A 17,057-nucleotide genomic window follows, 5' to 3' on the forward strand; every position below is an offset into this window, starting at 1 on the left:
TCAATATCTTATCTTCTATACATAAATACAGCAACCTTGAGCAACAGTAATGCAAGCTCCCTAACATATAAGAATCTGCCGAAGGTCTGTGATGGTTTACATCCTAAAAGTGTCGATAAGAGGAAAGCTGCTCACACTGCTGTCTAAAGAACTACTGATCATACATTGATTATGAGAGTTTTCCACCCAAAATAAGAAACCTAACTAACTTCTGCGTGCAGATTCTCCAGAGAATGTGTCATCTTGTGTTTTCTGACGTTGACGCACCAGCGGCTGTTTTTCTTTGCTGGTAAATTAAATGGTCGTCGGGCTGAAGACGTTTGGAAGAACGTCCTAAAAGAGGTAAACCTGGACAGTATTAGCACCACAACCTCCTGCTTCCTTGAGAGCCTGAGCTGTTTTGGGCAGGAACACTGTGTTGTACCTTTCAATAAAGCTCATGGCCGCTTAAAGAGCCACACACGACATATTATGACCCTATTTTCACCTTTACAGTGAACTTGAAAAGAAACATGCCAAATTACACATCCAACAGACACATGTCTGACATGTTTTTGTCCACCAGAGAAACATAAGTCCAATATTTGCTCTACTTTGACCTGCATGAAGTTTTAGCGGCTCGGTTTGCTGTTTTTCTTTAAATCAGAATGTGTTTTCTGATAGATTTGACAGCTGCTGGAAACATGACGAAAAGGACAAGAAAGGGTGAAGCAAAAAACCTGAAGGTATGAAGGTATGAAAAGAAAAACAAAAAGAGCAGCTGGGGAGGCTGCAGAGCAGGGTGATAAATCTCACCACAAGTGACGTGTTAAATCTCAGGGCTGCACAGGAGGCTTCATTCAGTACCAGCAGCCTGTGGTGTTGACAGGGTGGATCTGTGGGGTTGTGTTTCTGTTTTGTTGCCAGATGTGTGTCTGCTGTCCTCAGCATGTCCCAACAGAAACCCAGATTCATTCAACCAGGCGGCATTTTCTGTCCAAGGTCCAGGAGGAGAGGCCCAGCGGCTCTCATCACTTTACATTGTTCAGGTTCAGTTTGTTGTGATTTGCGGGTTTACCCTTTTTCACGTCACTAAACTGGTTCTCTGCTTTGGTGTGTTATATCTGGAGAAACACAGCAAAACAAACTATCATAGTGCACAGAACTCCCACTTCCTGTATCATATCATATTATATTATATTATTTCATTTCATATTATATTATATTATATTATTTCATATTATATTATATTATTTGGCAAAAGTCTTGAGTAACCCTTCATTTCTTTATATATTTCCAGGAAAACAGGACATAGGTGCAGCGATTTATTTAAAACATAAATGTAAATACAATATATAAGTAAAAAAACACAGCCTGAACCCTCTCAGACGAGCTTTTTGTCATTTCTTTAAGGAGTCTTCAGGAATAGTTCTCCAGGCTTCTTGAAGGACATCCCAAAGCTCTTCTTTGGATGTCGGCTGCCTTTTGTTCCGTTCTCTGCCAACATGATCCCACACTGCTTCAATAATGTTGAGCTCCGGGCTCTGGGGAGGATTCATCCCTCCATCAGACCTGTTGCCACTGATTTTCAGTCCACTTCTTGTGTCCTTTGGCACAGCTCGGCCTTTTCTCCCTGTTTCCCTTCATTAAGAACGGCTTCTTGACAGCCACCCTTCCATGGAGCCCATTTCTGATGAGGCTTGGGCCAACAGCAGATGGATCAGCTGAAGGTCCAGATGCATCTCTCAGCTCCTGTGTCAGGTCTTTGCTGGATTTTTTCCTCTTTCTTAAGGACATCACTTTCAGATCCTGTTCATCTGCTGTAGATAGTTCTTTAGGCCTGACACTTCTTCTTTTGTCCTCCACTTGTCCAGTTTCCTCAAATGTTTTAAGGACACTGCACACCATGCTGAGATATGCCAAGTTTTCAGCTAACAGCTCTTTGGGAATCACCTTGTTGCTGCAGAAATCCTATTTTCTGTCTGTCAAACTGTGTTATCTTTGCTGTTTTTCATAGATGCAACTAAAGAAATGGGAACAAATGATGTGTCTCTGTGACAGGCTGCTGGTAACAAAGTGCCTAAAGATCCAATTTAAAATGGCTTCTTTGCTAAGTTTGTTATGTGTGGACACAACACTGGTTCATCCCTTGAGTTAGGAGCCTTTTTTCTGCCTGAAGGATTCATAGGTCAGAGTTAAGTGGCTTAACAAGCAAAAAAACACATTCCTCTGAAAATGTTACAAGAACTGGACTTAAAATGAGTGAAAAAGCAGAAAATGTCCAAAGAAAAACAGAAAGCCTGTAGAACTACTGCTCAAGACCACATTAAAAGATTATAATAAAGTATGGATACTTGGAAGAAAATAGAAAGTAATGAAGGGTGGATCAAGACTTTTGCACAATACAGCATCAAAATGGCCGCTGCATTATCTCTCAGTACAGTATGCTTCACACATATAGTGACAACTGTATCAAATAACAAAGGAAATCATTTTCTCCTCATCTAAAATTGGTAAATCAATCTGTTTCTCTCTTTTCGTGACATGTTTGACTGGCTTCACTGTAAACGAGCCCTCCTCTGCTGAACTCATCCCAGTCGTGATGGCCCACTGATAGTTGCAGCTGTAGCAGCAGTTGTTCTGAAGCAGCCCAAAGCTTCCTCCTTTGACATCTTTCCCTTTTAGCAACCACAGAGGAGACTTTTATGAGCAGAATATAGAAAACTCCTGTTTTTCTGTGAGCTGTGACATCACGATCATCACTGAACACGCTCAGCTGATAAAGTCACAGGCTCACGTTTTTGTTCCATCCGCCTTTCATCAGTGACCGTGATCGTCCAGATCGTTCTTCTACTCTCTATTCTATTGTACGACTATGACACCTCTGTGAGAAAGAGGGGAGCAGATGGTTAAGCCTTTAAATGTCCTGACAGTGATGAAGTTACCCGGACTGCCCGGTCACACTGGAGGCTGACGGGTCTGTCTCACATTTCAGCTTCAGCGGAGGCTCCGTGTTGTCAGACACGTTTGATGATGACTGCGGCGGCGAGGATGCATCAAAGCCTTTATCCATCCTCCCGTCTCCGTTTACCCTCTCCTCCCCGTGTCCTGGCGGGGACTCATGCGTGCGCATGTGCTTGGCCAGATGGTCATTGCGCATAAACACTCTCGGGCATAACGCGCAGCTAAACTTCTTAGCACCAGTGTGTGTCTGTAGGTGGCGCTGCAGCTCATCCGAGCGTGTGAATCTCTTGCCGCAGAAGAGCCAGTTGCAGACGAATGGTCGGTCCCCGCTGTGCCAGCGCAGATGAGCCTTCAGGTGGGAGGTCTTGGCGTAGGCTTTTCCACAGCCGGGGATGTGGCAGTTATGCATGTGCTTCCTCCTGCTGTCCTCGGTGCTCTGGCCCATCTGCTCGGCGTGGATGCAGTTGGGGCAGCGGCACGCGGCTTGGCCGGCACCTCGGGAGGAGGAGCGTCGCTGAGGCTTTGGCCGAGCCGACACCAAAGTCTCCTGAGGTTCCTCCATGGAGAATGTTTCCTGCTGCAGCATTTCAGGGGCCAGCGGCTCCATCTTGAAACCATCCTGGGGGAAGACGTGGGACGAGTGCGAGGCCTGGGCGTGCTGAGCTGGCGGCAGGGTGCACAGCTGTGGGTCAGAGCCATAGGGCCCTAAACTGGGCTGCAGTCCCATGGAGCCCCCCGGACTCACTGAAGGCAAACCCACACTTTGCCCCGTCTGCAGGTCTATCCAGCTCCCTGCTTGTACGTCCCGGTGAAGGTCCCACCAGGAGGGGATGTTCATGTCGTCTGAGCTGCCACTAGGTGGTGCTGTCCGTAGCCAGGGCTCGTATGGGTGGGCCATGTGAGCAGCTGGTGCAGGTGCAAGGCTGTAGGTGAAGTCAGCTGCTCAAAGAGTCGTTCAGTGTCTTTTTAGGCAACGCTGTGAAGATCACCACATGGCAGGATGCTCCCGGATTTTAAGAAAACCTGCAGTAACAAACAAAGAAAAAAATTTCTTAAAATCAGTCTTTCTGACACTTCTAGTCTGTCGTTTAGGCTTTAAAATCACTCAGCCTCTGCAGGTTTAATGTTTCTGAACTGAAGGCGCAAACACTCGGGTCTAAATCCTCCATTCGAAACATTTAAACAACCAACCCTAAGCACACCTCCCTCATTGCCATGGATACCGCAGTTCTCACGCTGCGTGGCCGTGGAGGGAGAAGAGAGGGGAAGACGGACGTGTCCAGGCAGAGGCCTGCCACATGCATCCGCTGCCAGGTACTTCCCATCGACGACAGTCAAAGACAAGCGCAAAGAAAACAACATCGTCAGCCCTGCGCAGAGGCGGCAGCGAGTGGGGGGGGGGGGGTGCTGCTGAGGTGGGGGGGAGGGACGAGAGCGAAGGGGAGTGTTGACAGGAGAGCAGTTTGGTAAAGGAAGAAGTTCCAGGGAGGTATGGCTGCAGGCCAAAGTCTATTTGTACGTCTCTGAGGTTTGTGGAGATGAAACCTGGCAGACAGAAGAACCAGTTTTTTGTTTTTTTTCTTCTTTTTTTTTTTATGAATCACACATGATTTACAACAACAGCCCTCCAGGCAAGTTACAAAAGAGGACGCGTAAAACAGCCCCCTCCTAAACACTGGCGGCAAGAAAGCAGCAACTGTTGCAGACTGACGGCATTCAGGAGCCTGAGAATGAGAGTCCAACAATAATAACATGAGAACAATTACTATATGCGTATAATTACGGGCGCACACTCTGAAACTGGCATCCTGTCCCCAACACACTTCAGGAATGTTCGCTTGCGTACATCTCGCCATCAGTCAGGCGCCCCGCGCCGGAGGAGGGGCTCCGGTGTCAGCAGGTGACACGAAGCTCGTTAAAGTTAGACAAGTCTGTGGAAGTTTATGACAAGAAGCGACCGGCCGGCAAGACTTAAAAAGCAAACAGGTTCTAGCTCCTTACAGTTTTGTTGACTTCCACTGCACCCCTCCACCATCACAGCCTCCAACATCGGCAATTATCTTTACAGCAGGAAACAGTAAAGCAGTCTGAAGCTTTAAAAAGCTGCTATCTCAGTCTGGAGATCACTCGTGATCCCATATCTAACATGCCGAACCGTGTAAGGCTGTCCAGAAACTAGAGGCCAGCACCCTGCTTGATGTGTAGCTCCGTCACAGAGAGGTGGAGGGCAGGTGGAGTCGGTCAGAGTGACAGTGAAAGATCTCAATTTGTTGAGTCAATACAGCAAAACTGAGAGGATTACTCCTACGTCTCAGAGGTTGAGTCAAAGCCACTCAGAGCTGCTTTGAACTTCCAATGAAATCGTAAAGCAATTAGTTTGGAATCCTCAAATAAAAGGTCTGATGTTAAAGGTCAAGCTGATATATTTCACGTCAAGCTGGAGCCGGAGCTGCTGCTCTGTAATTTTTCGAGAATGCTCAGATGCATGTTGGGATGGCCCCCCCACCCTGACTCTGCTCTTACTGACAAACCCGTAAACAAACCGAGACAGCAGCATCCTCCTCCATTCGCTCAACTGCTGGGAGCGCTCCGAAATCCTGAAGGAAACAGCTGGCGTGAAGGGGGCCCTGGGGGCTGAGGGCAGCAACCTGGAAGGAGGAGGAGGAAGGAGCAGAGCAATGACAGAGCTGCGGCCATAAAACCTGCCCGACCAAGACCCAGCAGAGACGCCGTTTTACAAGTCTGCCATGGAACGGCGGTGCATGAGGGAGCAACAAGGAAGAAAGCCCCTAAGTGATGATTTTATGACTGCATGTCCTAAAACTACAGGGAAAACAAATGAATACTGGAAATTTAAACATGAAGATGTACCTTTAACCTAAGCATAACTAACCAAAGTTCAAACTATTTCCCTCAATAATCAGCAGGTCGAGCGTAACTGTCGGCCTCTGCCTGCACCATCCCGTCCCAGATGTGGACCCCAGATGTGGACCCCTGAACTCGTTTGTCACCTTCAAGCTGTTTGTTTTAACCTGCTTCGAGTGCAAGACGGATGAAGAGGAGCATGTCAGTTTGGCAGGGGACACTTCACATGTCAGAAGAGTCTGTAATGACAAACTTCAAACACATTTCAGGCTAAATCAAACGCTTCTGAACACAGAGCAGCCGTCATGCTCAGATATATGTTGGACACGTTAAAACAAACAGCTGCAAGGACCAACGTGTCACCTAAAAAATCTATCAGGCCGCACAAATCCCCAGCTCCAGCGCCGCTGAAATGAATGGCAGCCTCCCATCCTGAATGATTTAGGTCTTTGTGTGACACAAATTTGGACTCAACTGCATTATCTTTTGCTACAATTTGCACATCAGGTCTCAGGTCAGCTCTTCTTGGAAGAATTCTTGAATTCTGTCAAGTCTCCCGAGTGGAAGCGGCAACCATAAATCCGTTTCACGCCGACTTTAAATGAGCTGTAGGTTGTTCCCTCACACATCATTAAGCGTCTGCTATTCTTCATAAAACTTTTTGATGTTTCAGTTTTATGAATAAATTAATTATTAGTTTAAAGTTTGTTTTTACGTTAAAATCTAATTAACTTCGGTGGAAAGTTTTTCAAATTGACTCAAATGCTGAATGAAGTGACACTTTTGTGCTTTATTTTAGTAGAAATAAAACTTTTATATGATATGAGGATACTTTTTATACACAAAATATAACAGTTTATAAAACACGAAGGATTGCTTTACATTAAATTATCCAACAGTATATAAAGTTAATGAAACTAGTCTCACTTATGTCATTTACAACTTACTTTACAAACTAATTTTACAGTAATATCATAAACAATTCCCTGTACTTGTACTTTGATTTTTGCAAATTTAAGATCATTTAGTTTAAAATACTTACAACTTCAGTGAAAACTTTGACCCTTTGACTCATATTTTAATGTTATAGATGCAGCTCAAACACCTCACTGCAAACACAACTCACATAAATTTCAATAAACCAGGACAGACTGAGTTAATATTACTCAATTTCATCCCCAATTTTAGCAGCTAAATGCTTATGTGTATGAGGGGAACATGAAACAGCTGCAGCAGTAAGATTAAAGTCATTTTTCTGATAGAAAAACTGACAAACTGACAATTGATCATGTTCACGCAAGCATCCCTACACGAGTTTGACTTTTTTTAATTAAAAAAAAGAACATGCGAGTTTTATCGATTCAAATTGGTGAAGTAAAAAACGTTTTAACAAGACAGAAGATTATATTTGTGGTATATTATAGTGCCTTGAGATTTTGCGCTATATGATTAAAACTGAGTTGGATTTTTTTGGCACACAATGAAAATTCTTCACATCTTACAGCATAAAAAGTTCCTTCTGATGTATTTGCGTTCCTCTCATATTCCTCCTCCTCAGTTTAAAATTAATTTTCTGAATATTTAAACATACAGTCAACAATAGGTGAATATTTTAGCGCTCCTTTGTTATTTTTCTATTTTTGTCTCCAAGTCATACGAGTTTTATACATAAATTCATGTCTGCAGAGAAACTTGTCTTTTCCCCAATCAAACACCGTATTTCACTGTGTTTTGAAGCTCCCAATAGTTGACTTTAATGTGATTTCTGGTCGCACAGATCACGGCAACGCTTCCAGTACCAGAGGTCGCAGTGACAGCGAACTGAAAAGTTACCTGATGGTTCTTGGATCAGCTGCTGTAACAAACTTGTGTGGGATCAGCTCTGTTCGTGGAAAAATGCGTCCAGAAAAATAAAATCCTCATCGTATTTCATCTGCCTCTCTCCATCGCAGACAGTCCAGGTGAATCGACATCAGCGCTTTGGCGCACAGGTAAGCAGCGTTCTCAGGAGTGACAAACTTTGCTATAGGCTGCGCGTATTGAGCCCCTGCAGGCTCCGCCCCCCGCCGCCGGCTGTCTCTCCCCGCCGAACATGCCCCTTTGCAGCTAGATGTGAGGACACGGCTTGCTTTGGGCAAACAGTGCATGTGGTGTAATACAAGAAACTCTACTCACATAAATCATGAAGAGTTTGTGTTTCCATTTCATGTCTCCTCATTCCCTGCAGGAGATATGCTGATTTTTATAAACCCACCAGGGTTTGGTTCTCCACAACCAAGCACAAGGAGTCATATTCCGCATAATATTTAATGTATTTAAGGTCCTCATTTTTACATTTGGATACTGATGTGAACACAAAATGTGTTTTGTAGCACTAGAGAGGTTCCCAAATGTTTTATTTTTGAAAAGCGAATAATAATATTACAGTTCAATAGTCCTGAAACACCCCGAATTTCTTTATGTATTACAAGGAAAACAAGAAAATGCTGCAGTGATTTGCTGAAACATGAGTAAACAAAAATGTAAATACAGGATAGGAGGTGAAAACAGAGTTTGTTCAGTTCTAAGATAGCCTGGCGACGCCATCCTACGTACTTCCGCCCAAAGATTTTGGCTCCGCTCGGCTTTCGCCCAGGCTAGTTCTAAGCAGCTTTAAAGTGAATATCTGGTCTGAGCTCCTTGATTCTCCAACACAGCCTGAACCCTCTCAGACGAGCTTTCTGTCCTTTATTTAAGGAGTCTTCAGGAATAGTTCTCCAGGCTTCTTGAAGGACATCCCAAAGCTCTTCTTTGGATGTCGGCTGCCTTTTGTTCCGTTCTCTGCCAACATGATCCCACACTGCTTCAGTAATGTTGAGGTCCGGGCTCTGGGGAGGATTCATCCCTCCATCAGACCTGTTGCCACTGATTTTCAGTCCACTTCTTGTGTCCTTTGGCACAGCTCAGCCTTTTCTCCCTGTTTCCCTTCCTTAAGAACGGCTTCTTGACAGCCACCCTTCCATGGAGCCCATTTCTGATGAGGCTTGGGCCAACAGCAGATGGATCAGCTGAAGGTCCAGATGCATCTCTCAGCTCCTGTGTCAGGTCTTTGCTGGATTTTTTCCTCTTTCTTAAGGACATCACTTTCAGATCCTGTTCATCTGCTGTAGATAGTTCTTTAGGCCTGACACTTCTTCTTTTGTCCTCCACTTGTCCAGTTTCCTCAAATGTTTTAAGGACACACTGCACACCATGCTGAGATATGCCAAGTTTTCAGCTAACAGCTCTTTGGGAATCACCTTGTTGCTGCAGAAATCCTATTTTCTGTCTGTCAAACTGTGTTATCTTTGCTGTTTTTCATAGATGCAACTAAAGAAATGGGAACAAATGATGTGTCTCTGTGACAGGCTGCTGGGAACAAAGTGCCTAAAGATCCAATTTAAAATGGCTTCTTTGCTAAGTTGTGTGTTATGTGTCGACAGAACACTGGTTCATCCCTTGAGTTAGGAGCCTTTTTAAAGCTTGAATGATTCATAGCTCAGAGTTAAGTGGCTTAAAAAACAAAATACCTTCCTCTGAAAATGGTCAGGTACAAGAACTGGACTGAAAATTAGAGAAAAAGCAGAAAATGTTCAAAGAAAAACTTTGAAAAAGCTTCATAAAGCTGGAGAACTGTTGTTCAAGACCTCTTTAAAATATTATTAGAAAATCTGGCTGCTTGGAACGAAATATAAAGAATACGACAAAAAGTCAAGAAAGTCTAATTCTGAAAAAAAGGATTCTGTGAAATATAAATAAAAACATTTTGCCTTATTGTTTCCATGTAATCTAAAACCTGTATTGGTTATAAGTGAGTAAAATAGGATTTGATGTAAAAAAAAAAAAAAGAGCATTTTGGAGAGTTTTCCAACAAAAAGATGGGACAGCGACAAATAATTCAGCAAGTCAAGAATACTATTTTTCAGCATATAATCACAACATATTTGGGAATATCTGTACACAAGGAACAAGTCGGCTTCAAATGTTAAAGACTGAGGCTCTCAGCAGCCCAGTCTCACTAGAAACTGTAAAATATAAACGTTTGCACATCCAGGCTTCAAAAGTGTGGGTAGAAAACATTTGACACTGTATATTTTCTCTAAATCTAAGCATGTAGTTATAAGTTCTGACCGGTTAGTCGGTGAGAACAAAGCAGAAAAGTTGTAAACATACTGAGGAGTTTGCCAAAGACACTAACTGAACCAGCGATTTCTCAGTTTAAGGTCAAGACTTTGGTGCCACCCACCACCGCAGAACAAAGTTAATCGCTGCAGCCACATATGAAGGTTAAAACTCTACTGTGCCATGAAAATAAAGCCTGTAAAGACCCAGAAACACTGCAACTTCCCCTGGACTCAAGCTCAATTCAGACAAACTGAGGCTTGATGTCAGCATTTAAGTGCACAGTTTCGGAGTAGCTTGAATTCTCAATGATTTAATACAGATTTTGGAGCAACAAATTTCGTGATACATGTGTATTTCTCAGGGAAGGTCTTGCTTATTTCAGCAACACAAACCGCATACTGCAGGCTGCTAAACTGACCCTCCTGCAGTCCAGTCCTGCAGCCCCCTGAAAAACACAGCTAAATAAGAGCTAAAGAAGAAGAAGTGGGAACCATTTCTCACTTTTCAAAATTATGTTTATTCAAACTTTACATGAACTTTTCTTCCATACGAGAACAGACCGTCGCAGGGGAGATGAGAAGAAAAAAAGAAAAGACACAGCACTTAAGAATTAAGTCACGGCAGGGTAAATAATAATTATTGTGTTCAAGGATCTGACTCATTCTCCCCATTTCACTGATTTCTCAGTAGATGTTACCCAGACATGTCCAGGGTATATGTATGAACTTCCAGTGAATTAAATGGTTTCTTTAAGACAAAATGAGACCTTCCCAACCCAGTATGCTATGAAAGCATCTGAACCGCCCCCTCAAGAGCCAGAAACAGCTCCAAGAAGACACAGAATAATATTCAAACTGTCCCACGTTCCTTTGTGTGTTTCACATTTGGGACAATTTAGTTAATATCCAGCTTCATCTGGAGGATATTCATCTTTTTCACATTGATATGTTGTCTCATTCTGTTTTAGATTAAATATAAAAAAACAACAACGGTAAATGTTTTAATAGTAAAAAAAAAAAAAATGTGTTGGTTAAGTAAATTAAACAGTTTTCAACATCATTTTATGGTTAAATGTCACTGTTAAACATCCCTGTTGTTCACACTTAATATATCTGTGATTAGTGTTGATTCACCTTATTTACAAGTGCTGGCTCTAAGCTAATTTCACTAATGTCTCTGTTTAGTCAGGTTAACTGGGATTAGATTTTTATTTTCATTCCTTTACCAAACATCCGTGACATCCGATAAACAGGATTCATTTTCTGTTTCACTGGATATTATTTTGACCCAAACCCTCAAATACTAACACAAAAGAAAAGCTGAAAGAAAGCACCTCTGTGGAAATATGCTCCAAGACTTAAATGATTTAAAAATCACCGCCTTTCTGTTTATATGGAGCTTTAACACAGAGTCCGCCTTTAATAACAAATAAAAAGAGAGTTAATATATGTGCAAAAGTCGTGTCTGAAAAGGAAAACTCACCATCTGTCAAATGCATGAACATTTACGCAATTATACCGATTTCAGCAATCTGTGCTCACTTGTCTTTGCACAACCTGTAGAAAGAGTGTGTCAGTTGTGTCTATATTTGTTCTATACGTTTATTTCTGTGTATAGTTATTTATTTTTTGTTTATTTCACTTGTTTGGTGTGTTCCTCCTAAATATGGTGCAACTATGTCGTCTAATTCTTTGCACACATTCAGGACAATTGGCAAAAAACACTAGCCTAAATATATTTTTCATCGACACTTTCAAGACCTAATTTAATCCTAAAACGGCACATTTGAACCTGGTGAAGCCGTCAGACCCTACTGAGAGGTGGTTTGGCCCAGGATGAAACACGAGAATCTGGACTCCTTACTTCTCAAAGAAGAGCCATTTTCCTGAGCACTGGTTCGTCTCGTTCAGAGGAATCAACGCGACAGTCAAAACTCCCGCACGAGCTTCAGAGTGCGTGCAAAACGTTGAATGTCTCGCTCCATGTCGAGGTTTAATTGACAGAAGTTCGGATCTGAACGTGCATCACACATTTAATTGTTTTGAACATCTTTTTTTCCTTTGAGGTGCTTTTTTTTTATTTGGTCTCCTCTCTGAGTTAATTCCTTTCCTGTCGCAGCATGTTGGTGGAGCAGCTTCAAATCAACTGACAAACACAGACCACAGACAGGCCGGCGGGAAGAGACTTCCTCCCCTCACAGCTCCTCTTTCTCTGAAGCAGCGCTGCATGAACGCTGGCTCTGACCTGAACGCGTAATGGAAGCGCGTTTGCAAATGCTGACAAAACACAGCGCGTTGGATTCATCTTTTAAACATGAGCTGGTCAGAAAATGCCTGTGACGTGAGAACTCTGTGTTTTATTTTAACTCACAAGAAAATCCCCCAAACTGGTTTCCTCAGAAAGATCTGCAAAGGTGCTTTTAAAAGCGCTTAAAACTCGCAAAAAATACAACTGAAATCAGGATGAATCTCGTGTGTTTCGGGAGGACGTGCGTGGAACTGCTCAGCTAAAGACCACACACCTCGTCTAAATGGTGTTTACCGACGCCTTTAAATAGTTAAGCATATTTCCTCGTGAAAACAATGCAAAACAATGAGAAAGAGTCTGCTTAATAACATTTAATTACGGTGTCAAATCACATCGGCGGGTTACAAATTCTCCTAATGATTTAACTGTGTTTTGATAGCTTGTATGACAGTTTTAACTTCTGTCTCAGCTTACATGTTGTTTCTTTTGTGCACGACTTTGTGCGAACACGAAGATGTTTGTGGTTCTTTAAACACTTTTGCAAAGAGGCTTGCTTCTGAAGCACTGATATTTGTTCAGTTCTGTGTGGCTGCAGCAGCTCTGACCTGCATCAGGTCATCTATCACTGATTATCCTGGTGAAATATAATTATAAAGCCCTAAAATCTTTACTGAACTGGTACATGATAATGTGACGTGTCCTCAACATACTGCTATTTAATTAATTCTATGTTAATAACTTGGGTCATTTAGCCAAAATCAAGTCTGAATGTTAAAATCCTGGGTCCAGATCTCAAATCACCTCTTGTTGGGCTACACCACACCTTAGTGGCTTTTTCGTTCAAATCGATCCATAACTTTGAACGTTTTAGTGATCCAAACCAACCACACCAAGCCACCTGGCAGTGGGTGGGATATATTCAGCAGCAAGAGATCGTTCTGTCCTTGAAGTTGATGTGTTCGAAGCAGGAAAAGATGGACGAGCTTAAGGACAAATGGCTCAAAGTGTTTCCACAACTGCAGCTCAAAGGGATTCTCGCTGTCTGTGAACAGTTCGGACCAACCAAAACTGGTTCAGGGAAGGAAAAACGGTGAACAGGTGATAGAGTCATGGGCCAGACTCATTAATGAAGGTGGAGAGCTCAAAGATGAGGCTGGTTCTGACAGAAAGGTGTCGGAACACTCGGGGAAGATGCAGACTGATCGGGGTGCCCAGCCAGGCTCATATCCACCACTGAAAGCACCCACAGTGGACACTTGAGCATCAGAACTGGACCTCGGTGCAATGGAAAAGGAGGCCCGGTCCATTGTGGACACGTGGATGTTGATGTCTGTGTGAGAGTCATGGCACCAGGATGCACTATGGGAAGAAGGCAAGCTGGAGGGGGAAGTGCGATGCTTTGGGTAAAGTTCTGTGGGGTGACTTTGACACATATGATGCTGACCAAGTGCACAAATTCATGGAAATACTTTTAGGTGTTGACTTGGCATCCAAATTCTCCAGTTCTCAGTCCAATGGAGCATCTGTGGGATGTGCTGGACAAACAGGCCGATCCAATGAGGTCCCACCTCATAACTTACACGACTTAAAGCAGGGATCTCAAACTGATCCGTGAAAGGGCCGGTGTGGCTGCAGGTGTTTGTTCCAACCCTGCACCAGCACAGCTGACTTGTTTCATTCAATCAGCTGAACTGTCTGCACTGAAGGGCTGTGTTCGAAACCGCATACTTCTCCTACTACTCATACTAACTTTTTGAGTTAGTAAGCGAGTTTGAATAAGCGAGAAGTTCCCGGATGCATACTAGATTCTCCAAAATGTTGAGCATGCATCATGAGGTTACTACTCATACTCAAACTACCCAAGATGCAACGTAACGTGACGTCGCCGATCGTCATTTCCTGTCAAAACGGCAGTTTCAAGCTAGCTACAACGAGGTTCACTTCCTGTTTTCAAAACAAAAGCACCAATTGTATCGTAATGGCTTTCCCTATGATAAAAGGCAACGGGTAACCGGAAGTGCGTTGCTCACTACGGCTAGCTTTAGTGGAGCCGAATTCGTCGGAACAAAATTGTAAATAGCCGGTATTTTGTCAACACGTTGGGGATCTAAACGACTACTTTCTCGCCTGAAAATGTTTCAAATGTCGCTAAAGTTTACAGAGTTTAGAGCTTAAGCGAAATCAGCTTCAGGCCGGCTGATTTTGGCTCGGGCAGGAGCGAAATGCATTGTGGGTAAACGCTCTGCATACTGGCTGATCGATGAGTATGCCGTATGGTATGCAGAATGGAAGTATGCAGTTTGCAAGTATGTAGTATGCGGTTTTGAACACAGCCAAGGTCTTAACCAGTTCAGCTGATTGAATGATACAAGTCAGCTGTGCTGCTGCAGGGTTGGAACAAAAACCTGCAGCCACACCGGCCCTTTCACAGAACAGTTTGGGACCCCTGACTTAAAGGATCTGCTTCTGACGGCTTGATGTCAGACACCACAGCAGACATTCAAAAGTCCTGTTAAATCCAAGACTCCTCAAGTAATCAAAGGGAGGTCCCCCTTTAGCTCAATACTCAAGCAGTCAAAGCCTGCCAGCTGAGTTTAAAGCTACTTGTAGTTGAGTTATGGTCGGACTGAGTCAACCCCATGCACGGGCAGATCCAGCTGGGAGGTGATAAAAGCACAATCGTTTCCAGGTCACAAGACAAAACCACAAAGTTCTTAAACATGATGTTTTAATGTCATTAAACGCAGCTAAATCGGCTCCTGATGCTTCTTTAAACTGCAACATTTCAGTAGGAATATCGCTCTCTCTGCTACGCAACATGTATTTAACACAATTAATTACGGTTAAATTTAAAGATTTTACACATTTAATCATATGAAAGTATTTTAAACCCGGTGTTAAAGATTTAACAGCAGATCCAACACAGTGATTTTCACCTCTAAACCTTTCTCACGATCTTATTTCAGTTAAAGGTTGAATGATACAAAAACACCAACTTTTCTGCTTTATTCTTCCATTAATCATTCAGTAAATTACAGCTTTTCACCCCTCAGGATCTTCCTCTTTAATTTAGCAAGAAAGTTAGAATATTATAACCGCCCACTATTATTTTAATTATTATTATTATTATTTCAAAGCCCCCCCCCCCCGCAGCATTAAAATCCTAATGTAACAGACAGAGGAACCAAAATCATGTCAAACTTTAACACTTTATGTACATTTTGCCAACTTGTACAACTTGTTCTTTTAACAGGATATATTTACATTATTTCTGTATTTCAAAGGTTTCTTAACCCAAGAAAAAAGTCGGGTCAATGTGAAATGGTCTCGAAAAAATTTCATCTATAGATTTGTGTCAATTTGAGCTGTTTATTGATGCTGCTGGACATGAAAATACCTCCGTAGGGGAGCACAGTGTCACCACATTTTGTTGGGTCACATTTAGGAGCCTACAGAGTTTGTTTGGGACTTTTCACTTTGAGATGTTGAGTTAGGATTCATCTAAAACTACTTTGGTTAAGATTAAGAAACAATATGATGTGCGTTGAATCATATCGCTTCAAAGTATAATTACTGGTTGTCGAGTCCCGCCCGCTTGGCTGAGCGAATGAAACAAAGGAATGAGGAGGTCACAGAGGAAAGAACGGAAGGAGGAAGTTTTCTTTAACATTTAAAGAATTAACTTGACAGTAAGGATGCACTAATTTTTAAATTATTGGCAGATACTTATAGTTTTGTCAGTTATTTCCTTTTAATTTCAGGGAAACAATAAGCTTTATAAAAAAATAACTGAACAGTTTTTAAAGGGGAACTGCGGTATTTTCAACATTAAGCCTCTTTTCTGAGTCGTCTGCAATGTTTTAGAACCCCCCTCACCGCTTTTTTGATGTTTACTGCTGTCTCCGGTATTTGCCTAATTTTGATTCTTCTCAACCTGCTTCAGAATGGCAAGTCATGTCCTAAAAGGTCCGTAAAAGGACCATAAACGTCCGTTTTCAAAATAATCAACTCACTGGAGTGGTTACTGGTGTGCACTGGTAATCCATATCAAATTTCGTTGCGAAAAGTTGCTTCTGTCGTGTTTCATTTGACATTGAGTTCTATTGAAGACTGGATGTTCGTTGATATTACTCCGCCAGCGAAAAGAAACTAGTTCGAGCATGAACGAGCTGCCAAATGAAACACGACAGAAGCAACTTTTCGCAACGAAATTTGATGTGGATTACCAGTGCACACCAGTAACCACTCCGGTGAGTTGATTATTTTGAAAACGGACGTTTATTGTGCTTTTACGGACATTTTTGGACATGCATATGACTTGCCATTCTGAAGCAGGTTGAGAAGAATCAAAATTAGGCAAATACCGGAGACAGCAGTAAACATCAAAAAAGCGGTGAGGGGGGTTCTAAAACATTGTAGACGACTCATGAAAGAGGCTTAAAGGATAAGACCGGTTTTTTGACATTGGGCCCTTGATTTCACATTATAGCATGATGTTCTACTCACCCCTGCTTGTTGTTTGTCATTTGGAGCTGTTCCGAAGATATTCGCGAGGCGTCTGGCTGCTCTCTTGAGATATTCGGCCATGAAACGGTTTCCTATGGGCAAGCTCATACAGGCACAAACTATGCTGTTTATAATTTATTAATTACTCTACACTAGCACTGATAACGTGGAGGTGCGTCGCTTACTTAAAAAAATCCGGGTTATTGTAATTTTGATTTTTTTGTCGTAAAGTGGGTGTTACTGACGTCATCGTCGTGCTACTGCCACAGGCAGCCCACAGACCTGCTGCCTATTTATTCATTCGGCTAAAATTCAAAATTAGTAACCCGGATTTTTTTAAGTAAGCGACGCAC

At 42.6% G+C, this 17,057-nt stretch overlaps 1 protein-coding gene across 2 annotated transcripts; it reads right to left on the minus strand.

Annotated features, from left to right (window-relative positions):
• Positions 1 to 1,905: 1,905 nt before the first annotated feature.
• sp6 (Sp6 transcription factor) lies at positions 1,906 to 7,804 on the minus strand. 2 transcript variants are annotated; one of them, XM_075464466.1, is made up of 2 exons: positions 7,642 to 7,804; positions 1,906 to 3,966 (listed from the first exon to the last, which is right to left on the minus strand). In XM_075464466.1, the coding sequence occupies exon 2, from the start codon at positions 3,839 to 3,841 to the stop codon at positions 2,921 to 2,923; it is 921 nt and encodes a 306-aa protein (XP_075320581.1). In that variant the 5' UTR covers positions 3,842 to 3,966; positions 7,642 to 7,804; the 3' UTR covers positions 1,906 to 2,920. The 2 variants fall into 2 exon arrangements, with proteins under 2 accessions (XP_075320581.1, XP_075320582.1); XM_075464467.1 differs by lacking the exon at positions 7,642 to 7,804 and adding an exon at positions 4,135 to 4,261.
• Positions 7,805 to 17,057: the final 9,253 nt, after the last annotated feature.

The sequence above is a fragment of the Odontesthes bonariensis genome, chromosome 4 (assembly GCF_027942865.1).
Source record: "Odontesthes bonariensis isolate fOdoBon6 chromosome 4, fOdoBon6.hap1, whole genome shotgun sequence".
Taxonomy (NCBI): Eukaryota; Metazoa; Chordata; class Actinopteri; order Atheriniformes; family Atherinopsidae; genus Odontesthes; species Odontesthes bonariensis.